At 40.5% G+C, this 27,155-nt stretch overlaps 1 protein-coding gene across 3 annotated transcripts; it reads left to right on the top strand.

The window, feature by feature from the left end:
• On the top strand, nt 1-27,065 carry pias2 (protein inhibitor of activated STAT, 2). 3 transcript variants are annotated; one of them, XR_005442444.1, is made up of 15 exons: nt 1-153; nt 2,976-3,160; nt 4,628-4,715; nt 4,806-4,856; nt 8,426-8,516; nt 8,615-8,749; nt 8,876-8,981; nt 9,342-9,415; nt 10,400-10,560; nt 15,328-15,461; nt 15,910-16,096; nt 16,343-16,479; nt 16,568-16,605; nt 23,850-25,099; nt 25,472-27,065. XR_005442444.1 is itself a non-coding variant. In XM_038703197.1 (14 exons), exons 1-14 carry the CDS (start codon nt 20-22, stop codon nt 24,069-24,071), a joined length of 1,743 nt encoding a protein of 580 aa, XP_038559125.1. In that variant the 5' UTR covers nt 1-19; the 3' UTR covers nt 24,072-27,065. The 3 variants fall into 3 exon arrangements, 2 of the variants coding, with proteins under 2 accessions (XP_038559125.1, XP_038559126.1); XM_038703197.1 differs by having other exon boundaries at nt 23,850-27,065; XM_038703198.1 differs by lacking the exon at nt 1-153 and adding an exon at nt 174-283 and having other exon boundaries at nt 23,850-27,065.
• The last annotated feature ends 90 nt before the right edge of the window (nt 27,066-27,155 follow it).

Raw genomic sequence — 27,155 nt, forward strand, 5'->3', positions numbered from 1 at the left:
AGAGGGTAGGGAGTAGTGAATGAGAGAGGATTTCGGACACAGCCTCTTATTTAACGGCCCCATCTCCACCGCCTGGCTGTGGCGTCACCTGGAAGTAGTCACGCCGGGCGGGATGACCGGAACAACAAGATGGCGGAAAATGAGGAGTTTCGGGTAGGCGAAAAAAAACCTTATGTGACTTACTTCCGTCGACATTGAAAAATGCTACGATAAATTGTGAGGAATAAGCTGGTCGATATATTACGACCCTATGTGGCGGGCTCAGAGGACAGGACGTAGCTCGGTAGGAATGTGCATCAGATCAGACCGTTTGCGTTTTAGCAGTTAGCTTTAATGCTAACAGTGTATGACTAGCATTCGCTAGGTTACTTGTTAGCTTGCTGCAACTAACGTTCGCTAAAACCATACTTCATTTTATTTGTGTTGTAACTACGTCTAGTTACGCTGTCATTGTGTGAGTAAGTAGTATTGGCGCGTACGGCTCTTAAGTATCCTGTAAGCAAAGTTAACGGCTAATCTATCACGAGGATCCTTCCAGTTAGCCAGAAGTGAACGAATTGATTAACAGCTGCTGGGCACGCTAGGAGCTACAGTCCCCGTTCCCCTGCTGATCCCGGTTTCTCCAGCAGCTGGGATTCAGTGAATTTTAGTACATGGTTTTATCCTTCAGTTTTTCTACACAACAGCAACATGTTCTGGGATTTTCTGTTCATTTTCTAAGCTAAGGGTGTCAGTCTTTGCACTGGCCGCTTAACATTAGATGTGAACGCTTCGTCGTCATCGGTTATTAGTTAAGCATTAAAAAATCACATTCCGTGAGTTGTTGTAGTCATTATCATTCGACCAAAACATTATTTAAGCCATATTGTTTGCCATTAAAATCATCTTTTTTTTCTTTGTGAAAGTGTTCCCCAAGCACGTACAGCTGTAAAAGTATCTGTTTAGCTATGTGCAGAAAACCCCAGGAATATGGTTTAGTTTTCTGAGTGAAACTTTTTCATGAAGCAAATTACTAATTTGAATCTAACACGGCTCCTCTTTCAAATGTGCACACTAACACTAATGTGTTAGTATGAAATCTCAAAGTTGCAGGTCCTGGTCGTAGACTGTCATGTAGTATTAGATGCATTCAACAGCAGCATTTTCTCTGGGTCAGCATCATAGACGGCATGTTTTAGAGCCAGTGGTTAGGAAATGCTTTCTCGTAGCTTTGGTTTGAAGTAGTCATTGTGGCATCACGTGAGTTCATTCGCTGCAAGTGTTCACACACAATGCGAGAAGGCGATTTTAATGTGAATAAACACAACTCGCCATTACTACAACTGTATGAACCCAAAGAAAACATTTTGCTGTGATTAAATAGCAATAAACAGATTAAACTGATGCTGAATAACTACAACATGATGCAGATTTGTTAAACATATGAATTCATGCTTTGTCAGATCTGTCAGCAAGACAGCAGGACAACAACTTCTAAAATGTTTGTTTTCTGAATGGAGTTTGGATCGATCAGGGCTATGCTATGCTAAGTTAGTCACAGTAAAGTACAATGATAGCTGGAATAAAGTTTCTTTTCTCCAAGTAATGTCCAGTTTTGTCCGGTCTTTATATAAATATGAAGTTGTAGTCCGACAGAGCTAACAACAACCCTGGAACCGGATGTGCACGGAAGCTGCTGAGAAGCTCCAGTGAAGATAAAGCAACGTTGAAATCCCAAAAACTTAAGTAAAAAGCTAATTTAATAAAAGCAGTTAACTCCGAGCTCCTCCCGCGAGTAAAGGGCGAAGTTCTCAGAGCATAATCTGACCGACTACGGGGGTTTATTTGTCCAGTGGTTTCAGCGCTGCTCCCTGCTCCCCTCCCCAAAGTTTAGCAGCTCTCAGCCGGCCAGCAGATTTTCAATCGCCCGCTCTGCCTGGCCCTCTGCACACATCGCTCTGAAGCCTCGGTGACGTACGGACAATCTCAACACTGATAGGCTATCGCAACTCAGCGTAATGTGACTCCTTCGCTTTTTAGCGACCACCGATCAAACTAGTTAAAGCCATTATCGGGCGATTGTGACCGATCGATCGGTGCGCCCTTATTTTTATACAGTAATCAGTGAGGCCTGGTCAGCCTCCAGAAACACTACACTCCAATGGCGTCATAAAAATGAGAAAGATTTTCATTGGACCCTGAATTAATACACGCCCCCAAGTGCAGGAAGAGTCATCAATGTTTTAAAATCGTTTTCCAGGAAATGACAAACTCTCTAAAAGGCCTGTGAGATTTTAGCTTGTGCTAACCGCCTTCACTTTTCCAGCAGTTGGAAAACAACAGACGGACTTTAAAGACGGACTGTGAACTACACTTTACAGCCAGACTGAAACCTAGCGCTCATATTTTCCTGTGCCCCGCACGTTTTCACCGTCACCTACTGCCGCCTGTCACATGTTGTGTGGACACCACAGACGGTCCAGTGCTGCACTTCCGCATTTCCGAATTCTGCATTTTTTGTTCTGTCAACATTACGTTATCATTTAACCTCTAGATAATGGATTATTGACATTTGTGAATCGATTCAGAATCGTCAAAATCCGTATTGCGATGCGTGTAAGAATCAATTATTTCCACACCCCTAGTGAGGGTGCTGGTAAAAACAACCATGTAAACCTGGCTCTACACTGAGATTACAAACTGTTTAATCACCTGGTGGTCCAATCTATATTTGGCCAAATACAAAATCTCCCTGGATTTGGGACTTGGCGGGTGATTATTTTGGACCCTGGCCATGGCGTTATCTTAAGTCAGTGGTGCTCAGCTTCACGTCATGGTGTACCTTATTCTTCCATTGTATATGGTATCAAGTTGGAGAGCTGCTCATTCATCTGAGCTTCTCCTGAAGGAGCTGAATAACAAGCGTGACTCCAGGATTGTAGCCTGATTTGGCTGCCATAAAGACGCTGTATTGAACACAAATATCTCTATTACAGGAGTCAGTCCTGTAACACAGACTTCAGTCTGTTGACTGGTGAAGCAGCTGTGTGGCACGACACCAAACCCAGCATGAATCTCCAGCAGCCAGCCCCTCTCATCCCCCCCGTCCACCCGGATGTGCAGATGAAGCCCCTGCCCTTCTACGATGTGCTGGACGTCCTAATCAAGCCTTCAAGTCTAGGTCTGTGGAGTTTTTTTTCTCTTTTGGTTTAAAGGAAAACACTTAGTCTGAGCCATGCAACTAGGCTACCAATTCATGAACATATTTTAAACCTATTCTTATATCAGACGGTAATCTTTATTGCTTTTGTTTATAACTCCTGCAGTTTCCCTCAGTGTGCTTTTGGAATTACAAGTGGAATGTTTTAAAATACTGCTTCAAAAATGAAATCTGAGGTTTAATATGATAAAACATCTTGTTTTACAACACAACATCATTCATTAAACAATAAAAGCCGAACCTCTTACATGAGTTAATACAGCCAGCCAGGAAATGGCAGAAGACAGGATGATTTCATGTCATGTTGCAGTTACTGTAATTACAAATTTTTTCTTTTTTGAAGTTTCATGTCAACTTCCAATTTGTAATTGCAACTGGGGAACTGACTTTTTGAAAGGTCCCCTATAAACCGAACTCGGTATAACTAGACAAATATGGGCACCTCGCTTTGCCAACCGCCAAACCTGTAATTGAATGGAAATGGAGTTATATTGTCACTGCAGAGTGATATAATCTTCACAACACCAACTCTGTTATCATTCCGCTTCACGCCAGCTTCATCCAAAGTGACCCTACAAATGCATACATATGTCAGAGGTTGCACGCCTCTGGAGCAACTACAGTTAAGTGTCTTGCTCAGTGACACTGAACACTTGGCAATTAGTGGATATGTCACAGTGGGAATCGAATCAGGGTCTCTCACACCAAAGGCATGTATCTTATCCACTACTCCATCACCACTCACACCATTTTGATGTGAACACTTGCAAATTGTGAACATAGACATTTTTCCCATTTATGCTACGCATGATGTGAATACCTGATCAGGCATTCGGTGCCAGCTTATTGTAGTAGATGTTAGGGGTGTATCGATTCACCAAATCCACGGTCCGGTTCATATCTTGGGTTTTTCCCCCGTTTTTTTTTTTTGGAGTGGGGGAGGCGGCGTTGTTGTTGTTAGATTCCATCTTGGGTTAATTAAAGTAGTTGAAGTTGTAGGCATGATCACTCACATCACAGTCATGACTGGACCACAATAGTCACGTGACACACACATTTGGAGGACAATAAAATTGGTCGGAGGTTTAATATTTACAAAATACAGGCCTACAGCTTGCACTAACTTAACTTAAAATATAGTGTTTTTGACATACTTTACTTGGTCCATTCTCAGCAGAATTTGTGAGTTAATGGTGCGGGGAATGTATGGATGATGATGATGATGATGATTGTTTAGATTACAGCAGTGGAATCTGTGGAGACAGAAATGCATGCAGATTTACAATCTGAAAATATACCTAAATGTGAACTATGTGCTCATTATTTGATGCATAAATTATAATATTTGTATACGGGGAATGTAAGCCACGGTATTGTAGTTATCTGAAGAGCAGCACTTTGGAATTAATGTAACATTTGTGTTTTCAGGAGCAAGTTCTTCACAGAGGTACCACCAAGAAAAATATTTTATCTTTGCCTTGACACCACAGCAAGTCCGAGAAGTATGCATATCCAGGTAGGACTGTTTGTTAATCTCTCTGGTATTCCATAGAAGGCCCATGTCTGTACTGTAAAATAAAGTATGTGAAACCTTGTTTGTTTACAGGGACTTTCTACCGGGTGGCAGAAGGGACTACATGGTTCAAATCCAACTGAGGTGAGAATACGCAGAGTTTTCTGACCAGTTTGAACTAAGAAACATTCCGTCACTCCTTGTACTAAGTGATCAAAATGATTCAAAGCAAGCTCTTTTTAAAATCATATTAAAAAAACTTGATGTTTTTTTGATGACTCCAAACTAGGGCTAGATTTTATCAAAAAATTTCATAGCATTCGATTTTGATAATTATCACGATAAATGTCAAATCATTAATTCAAGTTAAGAGGCTGATTTTTGCTTTTTGTAGAAACCAGATGGCTAACTGGTTTTAAACTGTTCCTTATGATCAGAACATGACAAAACTACTGGATCACTTAACAAATCTGAGGAAGAACATTCGAAACAATTGAGAGAAATTATTTTCTTTATATGCTTGAGTAAAAATAAGTAAACTTTTGTCTCTTTTCCTCAACAAAATAAATATCTTAAAGAGGTGGTATTATGCTTTTTGGCTTTTCCCTCTCCTTTATTGAGTTATATATATTTTTTTTGTGCATGTAACAGGTTTGCAAAGTGAAAAATGCCAAAGGGAGTTCCCATCTCCCACAGAAAACTCTGCTCTGAACTGAAAACAGCTCATTTGTAGTCCAGCCTTTACTTCCCTTTCTTGTGACGTCACAATGAAAATACGTGTCATAACGCTTACCAAGCGGCTAGTCCGACACGCCCTCAAAAACAGCGGTGGAAAAACAGTGAGCTGCAGCACACAGCTCTCCTCTCCCTTCCAAACACTAGCTACCCTCCAGGCAGTCAGTGCACAGGAAGTTGTTCCTGTGATGTAGAGACAGAGCTCAGTTAAAACTTTATGGATGAAAGAGACTTTTGTTACAGATTAATAACTCACCACTCTGAAACTCTCGCTCCAGTCCATGTTGCCAAGCTGGTCGGCAACATGTACAGCTGAACCCAAGCTGTTTACCGGCTTCTCACTGACCCGCCCTTCTCTGCTTCTGATTGGCTATTACCAGCCTTTCGCTGACCTGCCGTTCTCTGCTTCTGATTGGCTAGTCCTTAACTAGGAACTGAGCATGTGCAACTCCCAACAAAGATCATTTAGAGACAAGATGTATCACTCCATAGCTAAAACGAAGCCTTCAACACAGGGTGAAAAGAGGAGCTGCAGCAATGTGCAGTATGACAAAAATATGGTGTTTTTTTTGAAAATGAAACCATGTAAACCTGTTCTGGTACAACCCCTAAATAAGATTATGAACCTGAAAATGAGCATAATATGACCTCTTTAATAGAAAAATGAAGTGCTAATTCGTTCATGATTCAGTACAGGTAACATTCCTGTTTAAGTCAGTGTTCAGCTTTACGCTCTGGACTGTGGAATGTTCGAAATCTATGCATTTTCTGGTTATTTCTGACCATTTGATAAACAAAAAATATCTGAGTATAATGTCAGTATAATTACATGTTACACTTTATTTGGATAATTTGCCTACAGATATTTTATTAGTGGAGATTCAGCTGTGTCACAAATAAAACCTTTCTCTGATATTAGCCTGCACCACTGTGGGGAAGCATTGATTAGTGCTAATGTTTGTGTATTCATTATAATTTCAGATAATAGTACAGGCTATTATAGCTTACCATTAGTAGCCTAATATTAATTCCAGTTGGACAAAACAGCAGTTTCATTTTGTGTCATTAAATTATTGTGCAAGAAAAATGCTCTACAAGTTGGTCAGTCTCTGAATTGTTTATGCAAGTTAATCTTGTCAAAAATAAAAACGGTGCATACAGAATGACAAGCTAAACATTTCTAAAGTTTGCCTCAACCTTTTTTTTTTATGTTCGGCCTCCTCCAGGCTGTGATTGGTTGGTTAACAAAAAGTGACTTTGATGAGCCACTATACACATGGCTGCATGAAGGCTCCCGATCTCCCTGCGGAGATTGGCAGGCAAGAAGGGGAACAGGTGAGCGTCACTTAGTGGGCAGAGGAGAGAACCGGTGCCGGTACGCCAGAGACTAAAATGTAGAAGTGACCGTACCGGTGAATACCAGCACATTCAAGCATAAACTGCTTTAATATTGTAAGAAATAACAGCAAGTCATTAGCGTGAGTTTAGGCGCAGTTAAGCGCAGCAGCTGGTTTATTAGCGCCTGCTGCATGTGTAAAATACAGCGGCTGTGGATGAGAGGAGAGCTGACTGCTGGAAGATGAGATGTTGTATTGAAGTTTATGTTCTGCTTGCGCAACAGTTGTTTGATAAATGGCTATTAAAACACATTTGCAGAGGATTAGAAAGGTGTTTTTTTTTTTTTCAACTCTGATCATTTTGGCACTGTGGATTTTCCTTTGGCGCTCACGAAAACCTCTTTGGGGGTGTGAAAAATTTGTCTATGCAGGAAAAACCTTGTATACTAGGGCTGGACTATTTCACGTAAAATCTAAATCGCAATTACTTAAACATTTCACCTCCATTACGATTATTGAACAATTATTTTGTTTTTGAATGCTGTTTTTTATTTTTTATGTCCTGATATTTCACTGACAAGGTTTGTACTGTAAATAAACTTTGGTTTATTTATTCACAGATTTCACAAATCCATTAGACTGACTAAATGTTAATTAATAAGGTAATGTTGACGTACATATTACAGAGACATGGTTCCCTAATATTCGGCGCATCCCTGCTGCTTAATTATGACCGCTGCTACTAAAATTTCACTCAATTATTTGATATCAATGCAGAATAAATGATTTCCCCCTGCACACTGCGTGAGCACGGTAAATAACGCTTTGCTAGCTTCCTGTCCTCATTCATCAAAGAGCGTGTACGTGAACGGCGCTGTTATAAGAGCTGCAGAGTCAGGTCTTTTAACTGCAGTGCAGTGTGTTTTGCGTAGCGAGTGATTGGACGAGTGAATGTGAGAGAGCGGCAGAAAGTGACGCTGAAAGCGGGCGAGTATTAAGTTTTCAGTCTGGCAGTAAATGTACAGTGTAGGTCACAGTGTGTCCGTTATTAAGTCTGTTGTTTCATCCAGCTGGAAAGTGAAGGCGGTTAGCGCTAGCTAACATCTCCCTGAGCTTCAGACTCCGGTCTGAAAACTGAGCAGGACTGGACAGGGCGGAGTCATGTGACTACACACGTGGTGTTTCGAGGGGAAAGTACATGAACACACACATTACCAGGATTAAATAACCGACATGGGGAAATTATGTCGGTTAGACACTCTGAATTTTGGTTTCGATTAATTTTCCATCCCTATGTTATAGTGTGTTTAACATTGATTGCTGCAAAGTACCTTGTAACCTGTATTGAAAAAAAACTGAAGACGCTGCTGGAAACGAGGGGAGGAGTTTGTTGTATACAAAGAGGAGCTGCTAGCAAGACTTTATTTCCTAATGTTACACCAACACAACAAACTCCTCTCTCCAGCTCTGACTCACAGCACTGTAGGCTAGACAGTGTCATACTTGTCACCAGCATCTAGGCTTTTACCTTGTGTTTTTTTTTTTTTTTTTTTTTTTACTCAAATACCCCAGTGAATTGTCAGGAAGGAATGAAAAACAGATGCTGCCTAATATTGAGAAATATCTCTTTGTGTTGTCTAGGTTTTGCTTGTCAGAGACAAGTTGCCCTCAAGAGGATAATTACCCAAACAGTCTTTGTATAAAGGTCAATGGGAAACTTTTTCCTTTGCCAGTAAGTGCTCGTTTCACTCCAGAACAGTTTCAATAAAACGCCGATCAAGTTTAATTACTCTACTATTGAGATGCTAACAAAGCTTTTTATTCCTGTAGGGTTATGCACCGCCACCAAAAAACGGTGTGGAACAGAAGAGACCAGGAAGACCTCTAAACATTACCTCCCTCGTCCGACTCTCCTCTGCAGTACCCAATCAGATTTCAGTGACATGGGCGCCTGAAATTGGAAAAGTAAGAACGTAACCCTCATTGGAACTCTCTTCAGCTTTTAGTTTTTCATGTGCTTGAGTTGGATATCATGTTTGGGGACAGGAAGAGTGACGTCTATTGAAGTTGTTTGATTATATTGTTTTTCAGACCTATTCGATGTCTGTGTACCTGGTGAGGCAGCTGACATCACCACTGCTCTTGCAGAGACTGAGGATGAAGGGCATCAGAAACCCAGACCACTCCAGAGCACTGAGTAACTATACAGTAAACCACTATGACAAATCTTCATGTAACCTGGTCACATGTGCTGCATGGCTCTCTGTGAACAGACAGAGCACAGTTAGCAGTTATTAGCTAGAGTTATCAGGTATTTGCTACACTGCACTACCTGCACCTGAAATTGACCTGTCCATTTAAAAATAAAAATAAAAACCTGAGACCTCCTGGACCCAGGATTGTTACAAAACAAACATTCAGCCAACTCAAACAGACCTGAATCCAGGTGTAGGGATGAACAATTAACAATTTTTTGAAAGCCTGTGTGGAGCAGGCTTCTGATGACTTTGTTTTTTTTTTTTTTTGTTTCTTCTGTCACCTGCCCTCTGTGTTCCAGTTAAAGAGAAGCTGACTGCAGATCCAGACAGTGAGATTGCTACGACAAGCCTTCGAGTCTCACTTATGTGCCCGGTAAATGACGCATCTGTGCACGTTTTTTTGGCTGCTATGTAACGTTAGCTTAATGAGTAACGAAGTAATATTAATTAGCTCAGCTGTATGTCATTACTAACTTACTTACCTACTTGTCAAGGGTTGAGAACATCAGGTACAAGCTGTACTGTACATCCTGTGTTTTCTGAGGAGTCTGACACCTGGTTGTTAATGAAATGAGGGACCATGGAGCTGAGGTTAATGAAGTAAATTAGGGATGCAAACTAATCCTTTTAAGCTAATTAGGAGACGTTTCTTTTAGATTTTAATGTGCAAATTTAATGCTTAGTAATTATCCAGAGATCCTGTATAGAAAAAATTATGCAACGATAATCGTTTTATAATCGCATCACAGCCCCCTGAATTGTAATCGAATCTGAGGTGCCCAGAGATTCCCACCCTAGTGAACACACAGCTGATTGTTAGCCACTTAGTTGTGGCATGTCGCTGCTGATGACCAGAATATTGCACATGAGCACGGTGTGTCACTTGTCTTCCGCTGATGTGTACACTTATTACATGAAATACAAAAATAAAAGTGCCAGAGCTTAGTAGGTGTTATGGTGCGTTCCATTTGACAAGGGAAGTCAGAATTTCTGAGTTCAAAGTCAGAAATTTCAAAGTTGGATTTCTGAAATGGAAAGTTGGGAGAACCGCACTACCCTGACTTTGTGATGCAAGATGGCTGCTCTGAGAATCAACAGTTAGAATCAAACTGTAATTTATACTGTTTATTAGCACTTCTGTGTACTTGTTTCTCATGTACATTTTCGTACACAAAGTGCTGTCCAACTGCTGTCTGTGGACATGTTACTACTGTGTTTAGTATGAGTAAATACCGACTTGTTAACTGGGTAAATGAGGTAAATGGAATGCACCATTACCTTGTGGGCCTTTTGTATGAATTGTACCAGGTGTTTTCTTGGTTGATTCGTTTTGACTGACGTGTGTTTTGTCCTCCAGCTGGGTAAGATGCGACTGACTGTACCATGCCGGGCGGTGACCTGCTCTCACCTGCAGTGCTTTGACGCTGCCCTCTACTTGCAGATGAATGAGAAGAAACCCACCTGGATTTGTCCTGTGTGTGACAAGAAGGCTGCATACGAGAGTCTCATCATTGACGGGTTAGTTAAACTAATTCAACCACTTCACACAAAAATGACCTGCTGTTGCTCAGGCAGCTGTACATTCAGATTTTGGTAGATTGCCCAGTTTGTCTGGAGCCAAGCTCTCATTATAGTTACTAGTAGTGAGAACATGACACCAAAATAATCCACACGTCCCTGTCTGTCAAGTATGCATAGAGTTTCTCACTGTAGCGATTGGAAGTCCTGGCAATCTGGGCGTATTTTAATGGACTGAGCTGGCAAAATTAGCAAGGCTCCAATGGTAACTAATCTGTTACCTCTCCACTCTTATACCTGAATGCAAGACAATTAGGCAGCAGCTAATCAGGACACATCAACTGTCAATAATTAATGTTAATTCTGTGACTAAGAATCAGAATCTGGTTTATTGCCAGGTACATTTTCACATACAAGGAATTGGTATAAATTGGTGCTTATCAGTAAAACTATATATATATATATATATATATATATATATATATATATATATATATATATATATATATATATATATATATATATATATATATATATATATATATATATATATATATATATATATATATATATATATATATATATATATAAGAACTTGATCAGGACATTCCTAATTTTAACAGAAGGATCAATATATTTAAAATGTATGTATGCATACTAAAATTCGACAGGGGTCTAACTTGCAGACCTCCACTGTGGAGTCTCTTCCGGTGCAGACTCCACTCTCAGTTCAGCTCCACTCTCAGGACATGAAATATAACCATAAATGAGAGAGGTTTTTTTTCTGTGCGTCCCACACAGGACGTAACTTGATGCCCTCTCTGTTGTTCTGGCTACAGTATACACTGTGGCAACAGTAGGTGACTGATTAGCATTATCCAAAACATTGAGAAAAGTCTGAATGCGTGGGTCTTGGCGTATGTTCGCCGTCAGAATAGCTACGGCTGTTAATATTGTACATCTAAATCACATGCATTACAGAATGTGACACGCGTGTACGTTAGGTTATTTGTTCTACATAGGTCACTTTAGGCTAACGTTAAAGTTACGTCAACGGTGGCTAGCGTTAGCTCCTGAAGTAGTATGGTAGGATTAGCTTTTTTACTGTGGATAACGGAAGCTACTGTGTGTTTGGCTTCATTAAACGTTCTTTGTAAAGAATTTGGTGAGGGTTAGGGTTACCGTATTTTTCCTCTCCTGTGGCGCTTCACAGCCCGAACAACAGCCAAAGAGTCCATCACCAAAATGTCTAATAATTCCACTGATGAGGTGAGAAATGTGGGAACTAAATCCGCTGGAGTTCTCTGGTGAAAGAGCTCCGGGAATCACAGCCGAAAACTGAATTAACACACAAATAAGACAAAGCGCACCGAATACCGAGGCAGCTATACACAGTGCCGTCTTGGAAGATGCAGAATAAATCAATAGTGCCTGTGGAAAAAAAAGATACTGTTACCAGTTGAATTACTGTAGCGATATACAGTTGGCTTTGTTGCTACACTAGCACGTTAAGTGCTCAGCAGACAGAATAGGCCCAAATCGATATGCTTTTAGGAGTGGGAATCTCTGGGCACCTCACAATTCGATTACGATTCAGAGGGCTGCGAAGCGATTTTATAAAATTATCGATGCATCTTGATGCATTTTTTTTTTCTTTACAGGATCTGTGGATAATTGCACATCATTAAATTTACGCATTAAAATCCAAAAGAAACTTCTCCTAATTAGCTTAAAAGGACTAGCTTGTGTCCTTAAACCATGTTGTATAGCTATAAATGGTGACAAAACAGCAACAAAAGTCAACAAATTTATTTAATGGTTTTCCAGCAACCCTAAATCAAAGAATACAAATTAGATTAAGGAATTTCCCTAACAAGTTTTATACTTTCTTTGAATATAATCCAATTAATCTAACTTCCACCTTATTTTGAAAACCGGGTGTTGTCACGTGTATCCTCACGCTAAACTCATCAAGTCCGACCCAGTTTGATAATGTTGTATGTGGTTCTGGTATGGCGTAACATGAAGACTTCACAGCCTCTCTCCAAGTAGGACTCTCATACATACTTGTCTTTGTAAAGAGACAAACTGACAGGATAAAGTCGCTAACCTCCCAGTCAGCTCGCACTCGCCTGTTTCAGTGGCTTTACCATAAAGGCTTTAATACGTGTGCACTCCAAATATAGGTGCGGCTAGCCTAATCGCCCTCTCACAAACGAGTGACAGAAACAGGCCGTTAACGTTATTGTAGTTACCTCAAAAGAAAAGTGGTTGTCTCCAGTCGGCTGCCAAAGTGTGTGAGCATGTGAGTTTACAGTAACGTAAAGCAGCGCCCGCAAAACACAACGTTAGAGGTCTGTAATGTTATGAGATGTGTAAAAGTATTTTCGGTTCATTTTGAAACTATGACGGAGCAAACTGGACTGTGGCGGGCCGCCATGGACTCATTAATTAATGGGTAAGTTTAGTCAGTTCAGTCTAAGCTTGTACCTGATGTTCTCAACCCTTGACAAGTAGGTAAGTTAGTAATGACATGCAGCTGAGCTAATTAATATTACTCATTAAGCTAACGTTACATAGCAGCCAAAAAACGTGCTGTACAGGGGAGATGTTAGCTAGCGTTAGCCGCTTTCTCTTTTCCAGCAGTTGGGGAAACTTATTAGCGGACACACTGTGACCTACACTGCACATTTACCACCAGACAAACTTCCTGCTAGTCGTGTTCAGCCTCTCACTCACTCACTAATTCGCTCGGCCTCACACTAAGGATACACAGAGACCGGGGTGGAAATTAAATGTGGGTAGATTTCGCGTTTGGCGGCCAAATGTTGGAAGGCTACCCACCACATCGGTGTACGATATCGCCATATAATAGCTTTTGGATGGTACCTTTGTCGTGTGTCGCACTTAAATTTGTCCCCACTGTACCAAGGGATCTAAAATCGTGTAACACACGGATTAGGGGCGTTCATTGGTTGTTGTTTATGTTCATTTCAGGTTACTTGTGTCTGATTGGCGTACATATGTAAGGGGGTGGGCGTTAGGGGATTGAAGTCGGGGTCGGGAGCCATCAAGTTGTGCTTGGAGTACCTGGAGTGTTTTTTAGCATTTAGCTAGCTAGTTACCATTATAACGTGCATACCTGTCAACCCTCCCACTTCCCCTGGGCTTCTCCCGTATTTTACCGTTCTCTCCCGGTATCCCCCCATACATCTCCTGTTTATTTATACCCGCTGTTTGCTACGTTCCCCTCCGTTAAAACCAGTGGCAGCATGTAGAACAGCTCACAGCATCTGCAAATAAAACAAGAAGAAGCAGCGGGACGGGTTCAGGACAGATGATGCGTTGCTAAACAGAGTATTTCACCTGCATTTGCCCGTAAAAAGAGATTCGTGCAAACCAGAAAAATGATTTACAATGTGAGAGTTAAAAACTACAACCTACAGTAATTTTTTGTGCATGAATGGTTGTGATGTTTTTGTTAGTACTTAGCATTAATAAATTAAAGTCCAACATATACTGTTTTTCTTGCACAAAGATTTAATAAATGAAAACAATTACAATTAATATTAGGTCTATAGTAGCAATAAACTCTATATGAAAGTTTAATGAATATAGTGGGGGGGGCTAAAGCAGAGCATAAAATAAATTAATGAGGAGATTTAAGTTGAATGATTAATAAGCATCTTGTAAGTTTATAAAACAAAATATATATGTGTGTGTGGTGTGTGTGTGTGTGTGTATATGTGTGTATATATATGTGTGTCTTAAGTACATTTTATAGCAATTTATTTTGCTTCAAATTTCAATCTGGTGTCGTCTTTAAGTTTGTATTCGACAGAATACCTTATTATCTCCGTTAAAAGTACTGAAACAAATGTTTACGTGACATAAAAAAGGCAAGTTATAATTTTTGCCGGTAAAAAAATGTTTGGCTGGGGGATTTTCTTTTTCACCTACCAGTCCCATTGGCAGGTGAGCCAAAAAGTTAATTTCCACCCCTGCACAGAGAGCCCGCCAGGCCTTATGTGTCACCATGCTTGTACAGTGTGTGTGAGTTAAAATCATTACTTGTGCATTGATATTAATGATTGTGTGACATTTAGGTAGGGTGGTTATTCATTCCGCAGTGGTGATGTCCTGAATACAGGGGGAACACTCTGTTATGTACATGCCAAAGACAGTCCAGGCACGAGTTCCGTCTTTTTGAGTTCTTTGAACGTTACGTTATCAATTAACATTTAAATAATTTTTTTTTTTTTGACATTTCTTAATTGAGTCAGAATGTTCCACGTACGCATCGTGACTCATCTTAGAATAAATTTCTTTCTCCCACACCTATACGTTATAGGCCTATTTAAGGAATTAGCCTGCTAGTTTTCACTTATATTGTTGACTAATTAAACACAAATCAACGACAAAATCCCATCCCCTATAAGTGTCTACTTTATTTAATTTTATAATTTTTGAATGTTCTTCCTGTCAAATCGCACAACTTTATTTTGTATTTTTTGCATGTATTTCCTGTCCTGACAGTGGAACCAACCTGAGAGCCTGCACTGGAAGCGACTCCACAGTGGAGGTCTCCAGTTAGAGACTCTTGTAAAATTAACATGAGAACTTCAAGTCTTTAATGGCTCGTGGTCATGAAAACGGGTTCATGGATCAGAAGCTGAGAAACCCACCAACAAAGTCAATCTGCTTGCGTGACCAGTTGGAGTACAATTAATGTATATTGGTGTTTTAAGTATTTTATTCTTTGTTCAGTTTATTCTTGGAGATCCTGAATGACTGCTCAGATGTGGATGAAATCAAGTTCCAGGAGGATGGAACCTGGTGTCCCATGAGACCAAAGAAAGAGGCTGTCAAGGTCCCCTCTCACTCAATTCCAAAAATTGAGAGTAAGTACATCATCATGAAGTACTGTGTGAGTATCAAGCCATATATATATTATTCTTCTGTCCCCGTCTGGTAAGACATACAGAAATATCTGCTGCCCACCGACAGCTTCTTCCCCCAGTCTGAGAGTTTAAATTCGCCCAATCCCACCAACTCCATCAGAGTGAATGTGGTGATTGTGTGTGAGACTAATTTCAATATACAGCCTCGTGTTGTAAAATGACCATTAAATAACGCCTCAACTGTTTGCAAGTAAACATGGATGTACAGAATGCTGGATTTAAATACTTATTACCATGGACACAGTTATATCTGACTCAGTCCCACATACACTGTCCTGCTATTCCAAAGTGGATTCATCCACTGTTGAAAATAGTCCCAACACCATTTCCTCCTGTTTTAGTTATGATGGTCATTTAAATTACTGTGCCTTTTTTTTGTTTGTTTTAGCCTTAGCTCCTTTGCGCCAGTCTTCAGTGGTCCCCCATTCCACTGAGCCCAGCTCCACAAAGAAGGCTGATGTGATTGATCTGACTCTGGAAAGCTCTTCTTCCTCGTCTGATGAGGACGACACAGACCCTCCACTGAAGAAACGCTGCGTTTACATTTCCAAGAACGAGGAGATGCATGCGAAGGGGTGAGCAAGCCTCTGTTGTTTTCTAGAACCATAGACAGACCTGCATGTACCAACAAAAAACTCACCATCAGTTGTTAATCTCAGTCAGTCACAGTCAGGAGCACTGGACACCAGAATTGTTTTCAGTGATAAATGTTTGCTGTGTTCAGAAATGATGAGATCTGTTACAGTAAAAGGTTTTTATAATGGTGCAGCAGCTAATATTTGGACATTAAGCATGTTGAGAGTTGGCTGTCTTCCTCTCAGAGTGTTGACCTACCAGCCATCTGTGCGCATGCCAAACGCCCAGGCCCTGGACCCATCATATCTGACTGCTACGCTTGCTGACTATGCAGTCCCCTTCCACCCATCCACACTGGCCACCATCCCCACAGACATGCAGAGTGAGTCAGTTGGATAAGATGGCTGTAAGCACTATCACTACCACTATGTGCTACTGTTAATAATCTATTTTCTATTTCTTACCTATAGGTCTGGATTTGTTTTCCTTAATTCAAGCAGATCCTCAGGTATGTTTTTTTTTCTTTTTTTACTGTTAAAACATGCACTACTCATTAGTGTTGTAGTCAAGACCAAGACTTTTAGGGGCTGAGAGCAGTCGAGACAAAGACTGAGGGACGGCGAGACCAAGACCAGTTCCCTGCATTGCATGGCAAGCAATAAAAATGTGGAACGAGATCATAGGTACTTCTCAAATTGATCTGAAAGATCCACATTCCCATTAAAACACCCACATACAAACACTAAGAGCTGAAATCAACGTAAGCGTCGCAGGGAGGGGTGACAGTCGTTAATTAGGGTTATTGGTTGCATTTGAAGCGATATGTTTTACATCCAATCAAAGTCAGGATGTTAACAAATCAGACAATGCAAAAGCAATTTATTGATATTCCCAAAGTTATGGTCTTGACTGGTCCTGAAATAATATCCAGAGTCCTTAATGACCAAGTACAAAGGCAGTCTAGTCCGAGATGAGACCAAGACCATCAAAAAGTGGTCTTAAGACCGGTCTCGAGTACTACAACACTACTACTCATGATCTGTAGATCACCTTATCAGTCTAAAGCAGGGATGGCAGCAGCAGCAGCAGCAGAGAAATAACCTCGAGCTGCTTCTGAGAATAGCAGGCTCCCCGCATTTGTTCAAATTGCTTTCTAGTGAGTGTGGATACTGGAACAACGAGGAGGGCAAATGGAAATGAATACAGTAGGGAGTAAGTCTTCAGCAGTGTTGGGGGTAACGCATTACAAAGTAATGCATTACTGTAATCCGATTACTTTTGTCTAACACAGTAATGTAAAGCATTACTCTTTCACTTCAGTAATCACATTATAGTTACTAATACAAAAATGGTTGCGTTACTTGCGTACTGGTTCTTCAACTATCCGCATAACTGGAGGAGAGAGAAATAAATCAAACGTCCCTTTTCGTGCGTGTTTGCGTAACACTTTTCCGACCTCACTTTTGACTTAAGCACCGGTTCATGAGTACGCAGAAATTGCAGAGCTGATAAAGACGTCTTTCCAGAGCTGGAAGTATTGTATTAGTTTGGTGAAAGGACAGCGATACCCTCTAGTGCGCCTGTGGCGAGGCTCTTTAGTCTTGGCAGGCTTGTGCTGACTTCGATGAGGAACAGGTTGTCTGACAAACGATTTGAGACTCCTGCTTATCAGGTATAACCACTTCTTTGATAAGCATGTCCAGTAAGAGGGGAAAATCTACTTTAAAGCCATAGTTCGGCAAGTGAGCTACAGTAAGTTTGTTGTGTGGGTTTGGCCTGTTAACTGCACAGATCAGAGTACATTACAGAAGTTTTTTCTTTGAAGTCTCATCATCTGATATTGTGATGAGGGCCAGTGTGTTATTTATTTAAAATAAATAAATGAACAACAAATTTAATATTTGCACTGGTTGGAGGGACAAACTATAAAACAAACTAAAGTTATGTTATATTTTAATGAAATTCATTACTTAAAAAAAGAGAGATCATGTGTATGCTCTCATTATAATAAGGATTTGTGTTGATCTGAGGTGTAACTTGTTGTTTGGCAGTTATTGTGTATAGCAGGTAATGTTCCGCAGTTAACCCAAAAGTAATGTAACGAATAGTGTAAATAGTTACTTTCAGCAGTGAGTAATCTAGTAAAGGAAGGCATTACTTTAAAAAAAAGTAACTAGTAATGTGTGATATTACTTTTTTTTTGAGTAACTACCCCAACACTGGTGGTGTTAGGGCTGTACATATCGATTATTTTTCAAGTCGATTAATCTAACGATTATTTTTGTTTATTCTAAAGAAAGAAAAGTTGCCTATTACTCTATTAACAAACCAATTTATCCAAAATAAATATCAAACATGCCTAATCAGTAAATCTATATTTTATTCCATCATCCTGATGAAGCACATTAGAATAATGACAATAACAGCAAATCTTAAAATGAATCAAATTTCCACGTCACTGATGTTGTGATAATAACAGACATTAATTAGGCTACTTTACTTAAAACTTTAAATTTTCCTGCCATGGATTCATTTCAATATTGAGAATGCAGAATGATAATAAAATGTATTTCTGCATCAGTGAACACCTGAAAGGACTCACAGACTGTACAGACTGTCACAGATTGTCTGTAATTAGATTCAGCTGTTTACTCGCTCATACGTGGCCGTTAAATAAACAGAAAATATGAAGCAGCTGATAGTTTGCGGTGTAACGTTACGTTACCATGACAGCAGCGGGGCAGAAATTACTTTTAACATGAAGGCAATGAAGAAACACTACGTGTCCTCTTGCTGATAATGTGCCGTGCTTGTGTGGCGACAGAAAGTAAACAGGATTTGCGGTGCTGCCGTCTAGACAAAGTGCTGCGGGATACTTATCTGGGATAATCCCACACCGGATGCAGCGACGCACGTAATGCTCGTCGATGTATTTACGAAATCGATTACGTCGACGAATCGCCCCAACCCTAGATGTTATGTGTACATAAAGACACAGTCACCAGACAATGTGTTAATCACATGGTTTCCGCATGGTCTTAAAGTCTAAAGTTAGGCCTTCAAAAGTCTTAAATTTGCCACAGAATTGTGTTCTAGGTCTTAAATAATTGTAAACAGTGCTTAATTTGCCTATAGCCATGTAACGCTACCTCTAATGCTCATTGAAATGCTCCTGCAGCGCTTTAGAATGTGATGTGGTGGTTCTTTCTTTTTCTAGTCCATATATAACACGGTTGCTGCTAAAATTTCACACGATCATTAATGATTTTCAGCACAGTAACACTGAACGCATGGCTAGCTTCCTCTCCTCATTCTTCAAAGGACATGACAGGTGGTGTTATAGTATGCAGTGTGTGGGCGAGCGAATGAGAGAGAGATGCAGAAAGTGACGGTGAAAGTTAGTGGAGGAAAAGATTAGCATGAAGTTGTCAGGTTTACAGCTCTGTGCTGTACACACATCGCATCAAAACTAACCAAATGACTTCCCCCAGATCTAATGGTTATTCCTCCCCAGTAGACTTCTTTAGCACGTTTAGCTTTTGGGGTGTAGTTTGTTCAACGTCTGCTCTACATTTTCCTACTTACTATTCACAGATGTACTAGCAATGTTCCAAAATTATGCGGAAATGCATATTTCTTTATTGAAAAACAAAACAGTGTTCTTGGGGGAGGACTCTCAAACCCCCCAATCAAATATGTTTCATTATATATGTTGGTTGCAAACGGAGAAAAAAAAAAGTTTGCTTTACCTCTGCTGCCACAACTCTAATCTAGAGGAAACACTGAATAGCAATTTAAGTTATGGCAGTGTTGCAGCCATCACATTTCTGAAGCTAAAACCAGACACGATAACGCTGAGGAACAGTTGAAAATGCCTTTATTTTCTAGTACACCAGAATGCTTTTTTGCAAACATCTTTTTCTGTTGAGAGGAGCAAATTTTCCTTAGGAACAGCATCAAGCTAGCGATTTTAGGCAGCTCTGCTGTACTGTGAAATGCGGAAGTCGTCAGCAGGCAACATCGAGTGGTCTCCAAAAAGTGCCGAGTGACACGAGTCCACTGGCGGAAAGTTTGTTTCAAAACTCTGTGTGTGAAGAACTGAGGTCGACAAATACAAGCTGGACACACAAATGCCAGTTTGAAAGTTGTAAATGGTAGACATTCACAGATGTGGTTAGTTGTAAATTATTAAATATGTTCACAGATATTTTTTATTTGGATTTCTTTTGTGTATTTGCAGATCTGTTTCATATTTGCAAAATATTTTTGTGAGTTTACAAATCTTCATTTTGTGTTTGTGGGAAGTGTTTTATATTTACAGATTACACATTTACACACGGATCACTCATCTGTTCACACAAATAATATTGAAACAAAATGAACTCCCATATAGAGGGTGTATTCCATAAACATGCATGCAAACTCCTCACCTTTCGGCAAAATGGGTCACCTATGTGATTTGTGCAGATCCAATGAGAAAATATTTGGGGGGGGGGGTCATCGGTCGGTTATACAGTGGGTACGGAAAGTATTCAGACCCCTTTAAATTTTTCACTCTTTGTTTCATTGCAGCCATTTTCCAAAAATCAAAAAAGTTCATTTTATTTCTCAGTAATGTACACTCAGCACCCCATCTTGACAGGAAAAAACAGAAATGTAGAAATTTTTGCAAATTTATTAAAAAAGAAAAACTGAAATATCACATGGTCATAAGTATTCAGACCCTTTGCCGTGACACTCATATTTAACTCAGGTGCTGTCTATTTCTTCTGATCATCCTTGAGATGGTTCTACACCTTCATTTGAGTCCAGCTGTGTTTGATTATACTGATTGGACTTGATTAGGAAAGCCACACACCTGTCTATATAAGACCTTACAGCTCACAGTGCATGTCAGAGCAAATGAGAATCATGAGGTCAAAGGAACTGCCTGAAGAGCTCAGCGACAGAATTGTGGCAAGGCACAGATCTGGCCAAGGTTACAAAAGAATTTCTGCTGCACTTAAGGTTCCTAAGAGCACAGTGGCCTCCATAATCCTCAAATGGAAGACGTTTGGGACGACCAGAACCCTTCCTAGAGCTGGCCGTCCGGCCAAACTGAGCTATCGGGGGAGAAGAGCCTTGGTGAGAGAGGTAAAGAAGAACCCAAAGGTCACTGTGGCTGAGGTCCAGAGATGCAGTCGGGAGATGGGAGAAAGTTGTAGTAAGTCAACCATCACTGCAGCAATCCACCAGTCGGGGCTTTATGGCAGAGTGGCCCGACGGAAGCCTCTCCTCAGTGCAAGACACATGAAAGCCCGCATGGAGTTTGCTAAAAAACACCTGAAGGACTCCAAGATGGTGATAAATAAGATCCTCTGGTCTGATGAGACCAAGATAGAACTTTTTGGCCTTAATTCTAAGCGGTATGTGTGGAGAAAACCAGGCACTGCTCATCACCTGTCCAACACAGTCTCAACAGTGAAGCATGGTGGTGGCAGCATCATGCTGTGGGGGCGTTTTTCAGCTGCAGGGACAGGACGACCGGTTGCAATCGAGGGAAAGATGAATGCGGCCAAGTACAGGGATATCCTGGACGAAAACCTTTTCCAGAGTGCTCTGGACCTCAGACTGGGCCGAAGGTTTACCTTCCAACAAGACAATGACCCTAAGCACACCGCTAAAATAACGAAGGAGTGGCTTCACAACAACTCCGTGGCTGTTCTTGAATGGCCCAGCCAGAGCCCTGACTTAAACCCAATTGAGCATCTCTGGAGAGACCTGAAAATGGCTGTCCACCAACGTTTACCATCCAACCTGACAGAACTGGAGAGGATCTGCAAGGAGGAATGGCAGAGGATACCCAAATCCAGATGTGAAAAACTTGTTGCATCTTTTCCAAAACGACTCATGGCTGTATTAGATCAAAAGGGTGCTTCTACTAAATACTGAGCAAAGGGTCTGAATACTTATGACCATGTGATATTTCAGTTTTTCTCTTTTAATAAATTTGCAAAAATTTCTACATTTCTGTTTTTTTCTGTCAAGATGGGGTGCTGAGTGTACATTACTGAGAAATAAAATGAACTTTTTTGATTTTTGGAAAATGGCTGCAATGAAACAAAGAGTGAAAAATTTAAAGGGGTCTGAATACTTTCCGTACCCACTGTATCTACGGAGTCCAATCTAGCATGAACTTTGCAAATTTACAGCTGCATATGCCTAACCAATCGTCACTCCTAATAGCTAAACCTGACAGCCAATCAGAGGCGACAGCTGAACACGTTAGGATGTTACTGCCAAACTACCAGATGACCTGTCCTTTGGAAAGCAAGCCTGATATAAGACACAAGTAAACTAGCTTACGATATTAACTGTCCTGTCAGATACAGTAACTTTGTCCGCTGTTATTAACCAATAAAATAAGCTAAGCTAATTGTTCATTTATGGAGACCAGAGGCAGCATAGTAGCTACATGTAAGGTAGGCTAAAGTCAACAGGAGAAAAACTTTTTGAAAGTATTTGTTAAAAATGTTCTGAATAGCTTGCATCCACAAATGTTATGTAACTGATGAAACAGCTTTGAGAAAAGTGAATTTGCACTTATTTAACTTAAGCTAAAAAAAAATATCAAGCTACTAATTATAAAACGAACCCAAAACTTGCACACACCAGTCAGTAACTTTACCAACTTGTTGACGGTTTCTTTTTGGCCAAGTTTTGCGTTCTGCCACCTGAGTTTTGTGTTTCGCTTTTACATAAATAAAAACATTTCCACCATAAATGATCTATTATCTCTTGCAGTACATAATTGCAAGTTATCTATAAAAATATAAGCTTAAACAGACCCCTCTGACACCGTCTCTGTGTGTTTATCTGCTTGCATATCCTTGTCACCTTTTTTTACCCCTGACCAGTTTGCATGCCTGCATAAAGGTGGATAAAGGAAAATCCTGGCTTATTTTGTTAAAACTAGCTAATTTGAGTGCGTGATCCATTCCAGTACTGTGGCTTATCTACCACCTCTATACAGACGTGGATGTAAAGAGTGCTGGATTTACTTTAAACCAGCATTGCAAATGTTTTATGATGAAGGTAATGTATTCAGCACATTTGTTGGAGCTCAGTGTGTTTAGGTGAATTTACACTGAATGTAAACACAACTTGTGTTTAGTTATAGGAAAACTCCACAGGGCCCGTTTAAGTTCAGTGTCCACCTTTTGGTATCTTGAGGATATGAAGCGTCTCCGAGCCGCCATGTTGCCCGGCTGACTGCGTGCCTTCAAAAGTCCTGTTAGTGCCTCCAGGCAGCGACCAAATGCGCGCATTTACGACCATTTTTTAAGATGTGCGAGTAATTTTTACAACTATTCGCACATTTGTAGTATATGTGTATATTAAGAAAAAAAAAAATCCAACCAATCAGGCCTCAAACGACAAGGCTAAGTCCTTTCAAAAGCAAAAATGTATATAGATGTTATGATGATATTGATGCATAGCAACAAGCAGGGACTGATTAAAACCAAGCACGATAGCCCATTTCACTTGTAGATTGAACACATTCTACACCAGTGCTGACTATTCTTGTGGGATTGAGACGGTGAAATATTTGACCACAGTGTACCCCAAACTGATAATATCTGAAAATGAAGACCTTTGTTGCAGTGTCAGGAGAATTGCCATGCATTACATATAATTAGTGCCTAGGGTCAGAGTTCTGACTGATGAGTAGACTTTAATGATGGTTATCCTCAACTTGTGTTTCCTGCCCAGCATTACCGGCCGCAGATGTTCCTCGACAACCTGACGAGCAGCATGCAGAGTGCAGCGGCAGCCAGCACCAGCTCAGCCCTGGTCTCCTCCTCCAGCAGCCACTACGACACCAGCACACACGCTGCCGGCTCAATCCACGAGACCCGGGTCATCACAGGAGGAGGGGGGGGCGCTGGAGGAGGGACTGACGGTGGCATATCGGATGTCATTTCACTAGACTGAGCCACATCTCACTGGACCTGTTCAGGCCTGTTTTCTGTGGCCTTTTTAGTCTAGACTACATGACGTGTTTAGTTTTACACAAAACACCCAAATTGGTAAACATGAGCACTTTGTGGCTGGAACATTTTTATAATATTAAAAACTATCCAGGCATGTTTTCTTTTTGCCTTTAGGTTTTTATTTGCAAATGGGCTTTTCATCCTGTCTGCTATGGCTGGATGATGGATCGTTTGATGGCCGAGGACAACGTGTATCAGTGAATTGGTTCTTTTATTCTCTTGACTTCATCATTTGGGAAATATTATTGTTAGCTGTTACACCCTAAATCACACATCAGTATTCCCTGGTGTTTCAGCCTTGCGTTAGTCCGCCACCTCTTTAGGAAAAGAATCTGGCTTGCTAGATGTTTCACTCTTCACCAGCCCCTCAGCTCTGTGCCTGAGCATGTACTCAGTTGAATCAGTGGAACTGTCGACCCTTTCACATTAGTCACTTATTCAGTCTTCATATCAAAATATAGCATAGGATCTTTCATTATCATTTTGACCTGAGCAGTTAGTCTTTTGGCCATCCATATATAAGTGTATAAATATTTTAATAACCCTTCCACCCTTAGCTCTGCAGTGGTTTTCCTGGCAGAAAGATACATGTCATGTAATACTTTTCCCCCCAGTTTCTCCAGTGGAAATACAGTGAACTCTTCATTAATTTGTTTGCTGACTTCAGCCTGTTCTGGCCAGGTTGACATGAATTGTGTGCCTCACTAGCATGGAACAGGGTCAGGATGAATAGAAGGAGAGCTTGGACTCACTGCTTTCAGCAAGACTTTTTACACATCATCCATGCAAGTGAATGAAGCGTTGGAAGTAGGAAGCCCCTCTGTAAAAAGACTGAAACACATTGTTGATTGCCTGTTTGTCCTCGTCACACGGTGGATGGGCTTTTTTGTCTGTTCTTACTGTATCTCTGCTGGCTTTCTACAGCTGCGTTTTGTCAACCATTCACACTAATGGAAACATGCGAGGCAGGTCAGTAATTCACGTTTTCATTGCTTCTAACAGCTTTGAGGTTAGTTACAGGGCAGCTTTCATGTCATACTATCGTAAATGTTCCATTGTAATTTAGTCCGAGCAGTAATGATTGAACTAGGTCAAATAAAGGTGTAAATGTAGTTCAGATATTCAGTTGGTTCCTCCCACTCCGCTTCCCAAATCCAGTCCCTTTCATTGGTGTTAATTAATTTGGTAATTTATTGGCTTATGTTAATTGCCAAGATTTTATTTGGTTAGAGAAATGCACTTAAAAGTGGGGTATTTAATTTTGGAGAGATCCATTACCATGACAAACCTCTAAAGCTCACTAATGAACATGTTGTATCTCATTTTGTTTGTTCCTTACAGAGAAACTAAGAACCACAGTTTGTGGTTTTAGGAGGCATCGTGTGCTGCCCCAGGCCAGCGGGTTCTCCTGGCTTCCGGTCTTTGTGTTAGGCTAGGCTAACCACGTCCTGCTCCAGCTATGTGCTGAACACAGACGTGGGATTGATCTTCTCATCTCTCTGAAAGAAAGTCAAGTGTATTCCCAAAATGTTTTTTTGTCTTTTTTTAAATGCTGTCACAAATGTGTGCGTCAGCTTTGAATAGCATGAGACGGTTCAGTGGATTCTGAGATGATCTGAAGAAATCTGAATACTGATCCCTCTTCAGTTAATTTTTTAAAAGTCCAGTCTGTAATTCTTAACTCTGACCCCTATCTTTGATTTTGTTGTATGTTGATGATGCTGCATGTTGGGATGGATGGATGTGACATGGAAATTTGCTCAGTATTAACACCTACACATAATACTTTCTCACAGTTGACAGAAAGCAGTAACATAAAGAACAATAAACAGGGCAGCTACTGTATTTCCTACCTGTGGCTTGCTTATCATCTGGATTAGCTACTTCTTTGGATTGCTTGCAGTGTATGTGGACTCGCAGCCATCAGGAGCTCAATCTCAGGGACCTACACTCCACTTTCTGGGCTTGATGGACCGAGTGAATGAATACATCACATAGAAACAACACTGTCAGCATCAGTAACTGAAATACAGGTGTTGATGTGAAAGTTTGGCTAATGTATGTTTTAGGCCTTTGTCTCTTTTATTAAAACATGCCAATGACTGTTGGCAGATTCAAGTTTACATGTTAAAGACTGTGATAAGAATCAGTTCACCCAGTGACATTAAAAACTCCCTTAGCTGTAGTGATTTATGTGAACAGGTTGTGAGATACCTCTCTGAGATTCAAGTCTCCACAGAATTTAATTTGTGAATTGAAAAATGACATTTAAAATATTGAACAGAACGGTTTCCCTGTTACTCTGGAGAATTCAGACTAGAGACAGTCATGACTGGAACGCTATGAGAACCTTTAGCAGAGTTGTTGCCTTCATTGTGTTGGCTGGAGGCAGGAATCTTAGACGGATGTCTCCAAACCTGGATAAATGAAACCTAAATGATCTGCTGCAGGTTGGTTAGATGTAGGGAACCCACCCTTGCTAAGGTTAGCATAAGTAAAAGTGAAAATCTGCTACATCAACAATACTGTCACATCATTTCCCACCATTACAGCCCTTTGACTCACATCAGTGTTGCGTAGGGGTCACTGTGACTTTGTGAATTTACTGATCAGACTTTTCACAGCGTCTGTTCGCCTGCAGGCAGATGTTTCTTGTGTGGCTCCATGGGATTTCATGTCATGTTTTTTATTTCTTATTTTGTACTCACATTTTACAGACTTTGAAACGTAGTCCAGATCACCTGGACATTTCTCTCTCGACACCACGTTAACAGACTCGGAGAAAAGTACACATTTTTGTTCGCCTTTTACGAGGTTAATTACAGGATGCTTTGTCACAAGTGTCATTTCCTGTATCTGTAAACTTGCAGCATTTTGAATTATGGTACCATGTGTGGGTGTTTTTATTATTAAACATTTTCTTTTTTATCATAAATAGTCCAGAAAGATTTATTATTCCCAGGAAGTGATGGCAAGCCACTGTGACCCGGGTGTTGTCTTTAGAGGGCCAGAGGATTGAAGATGC

This window comes from Micropterus salmoides, unplaced genomic scaffold, assembly GCF_014851395.1.
Source record: "Micropterus salmoides isolate LMB-PRFRI ecotype aquatic unplaced genomic scaffold, ASM1485139v1 Ms_hic_scaffold_7, whole genome shotgun sequence".
Classification (NCBI taxonomy): domain Eukaryota; kingdom Metazoa; phylum Chordata; class Actinopteri; order Centrarchiformes; family Centrarchidae; genus Micropterus; species Micropterus salmoides.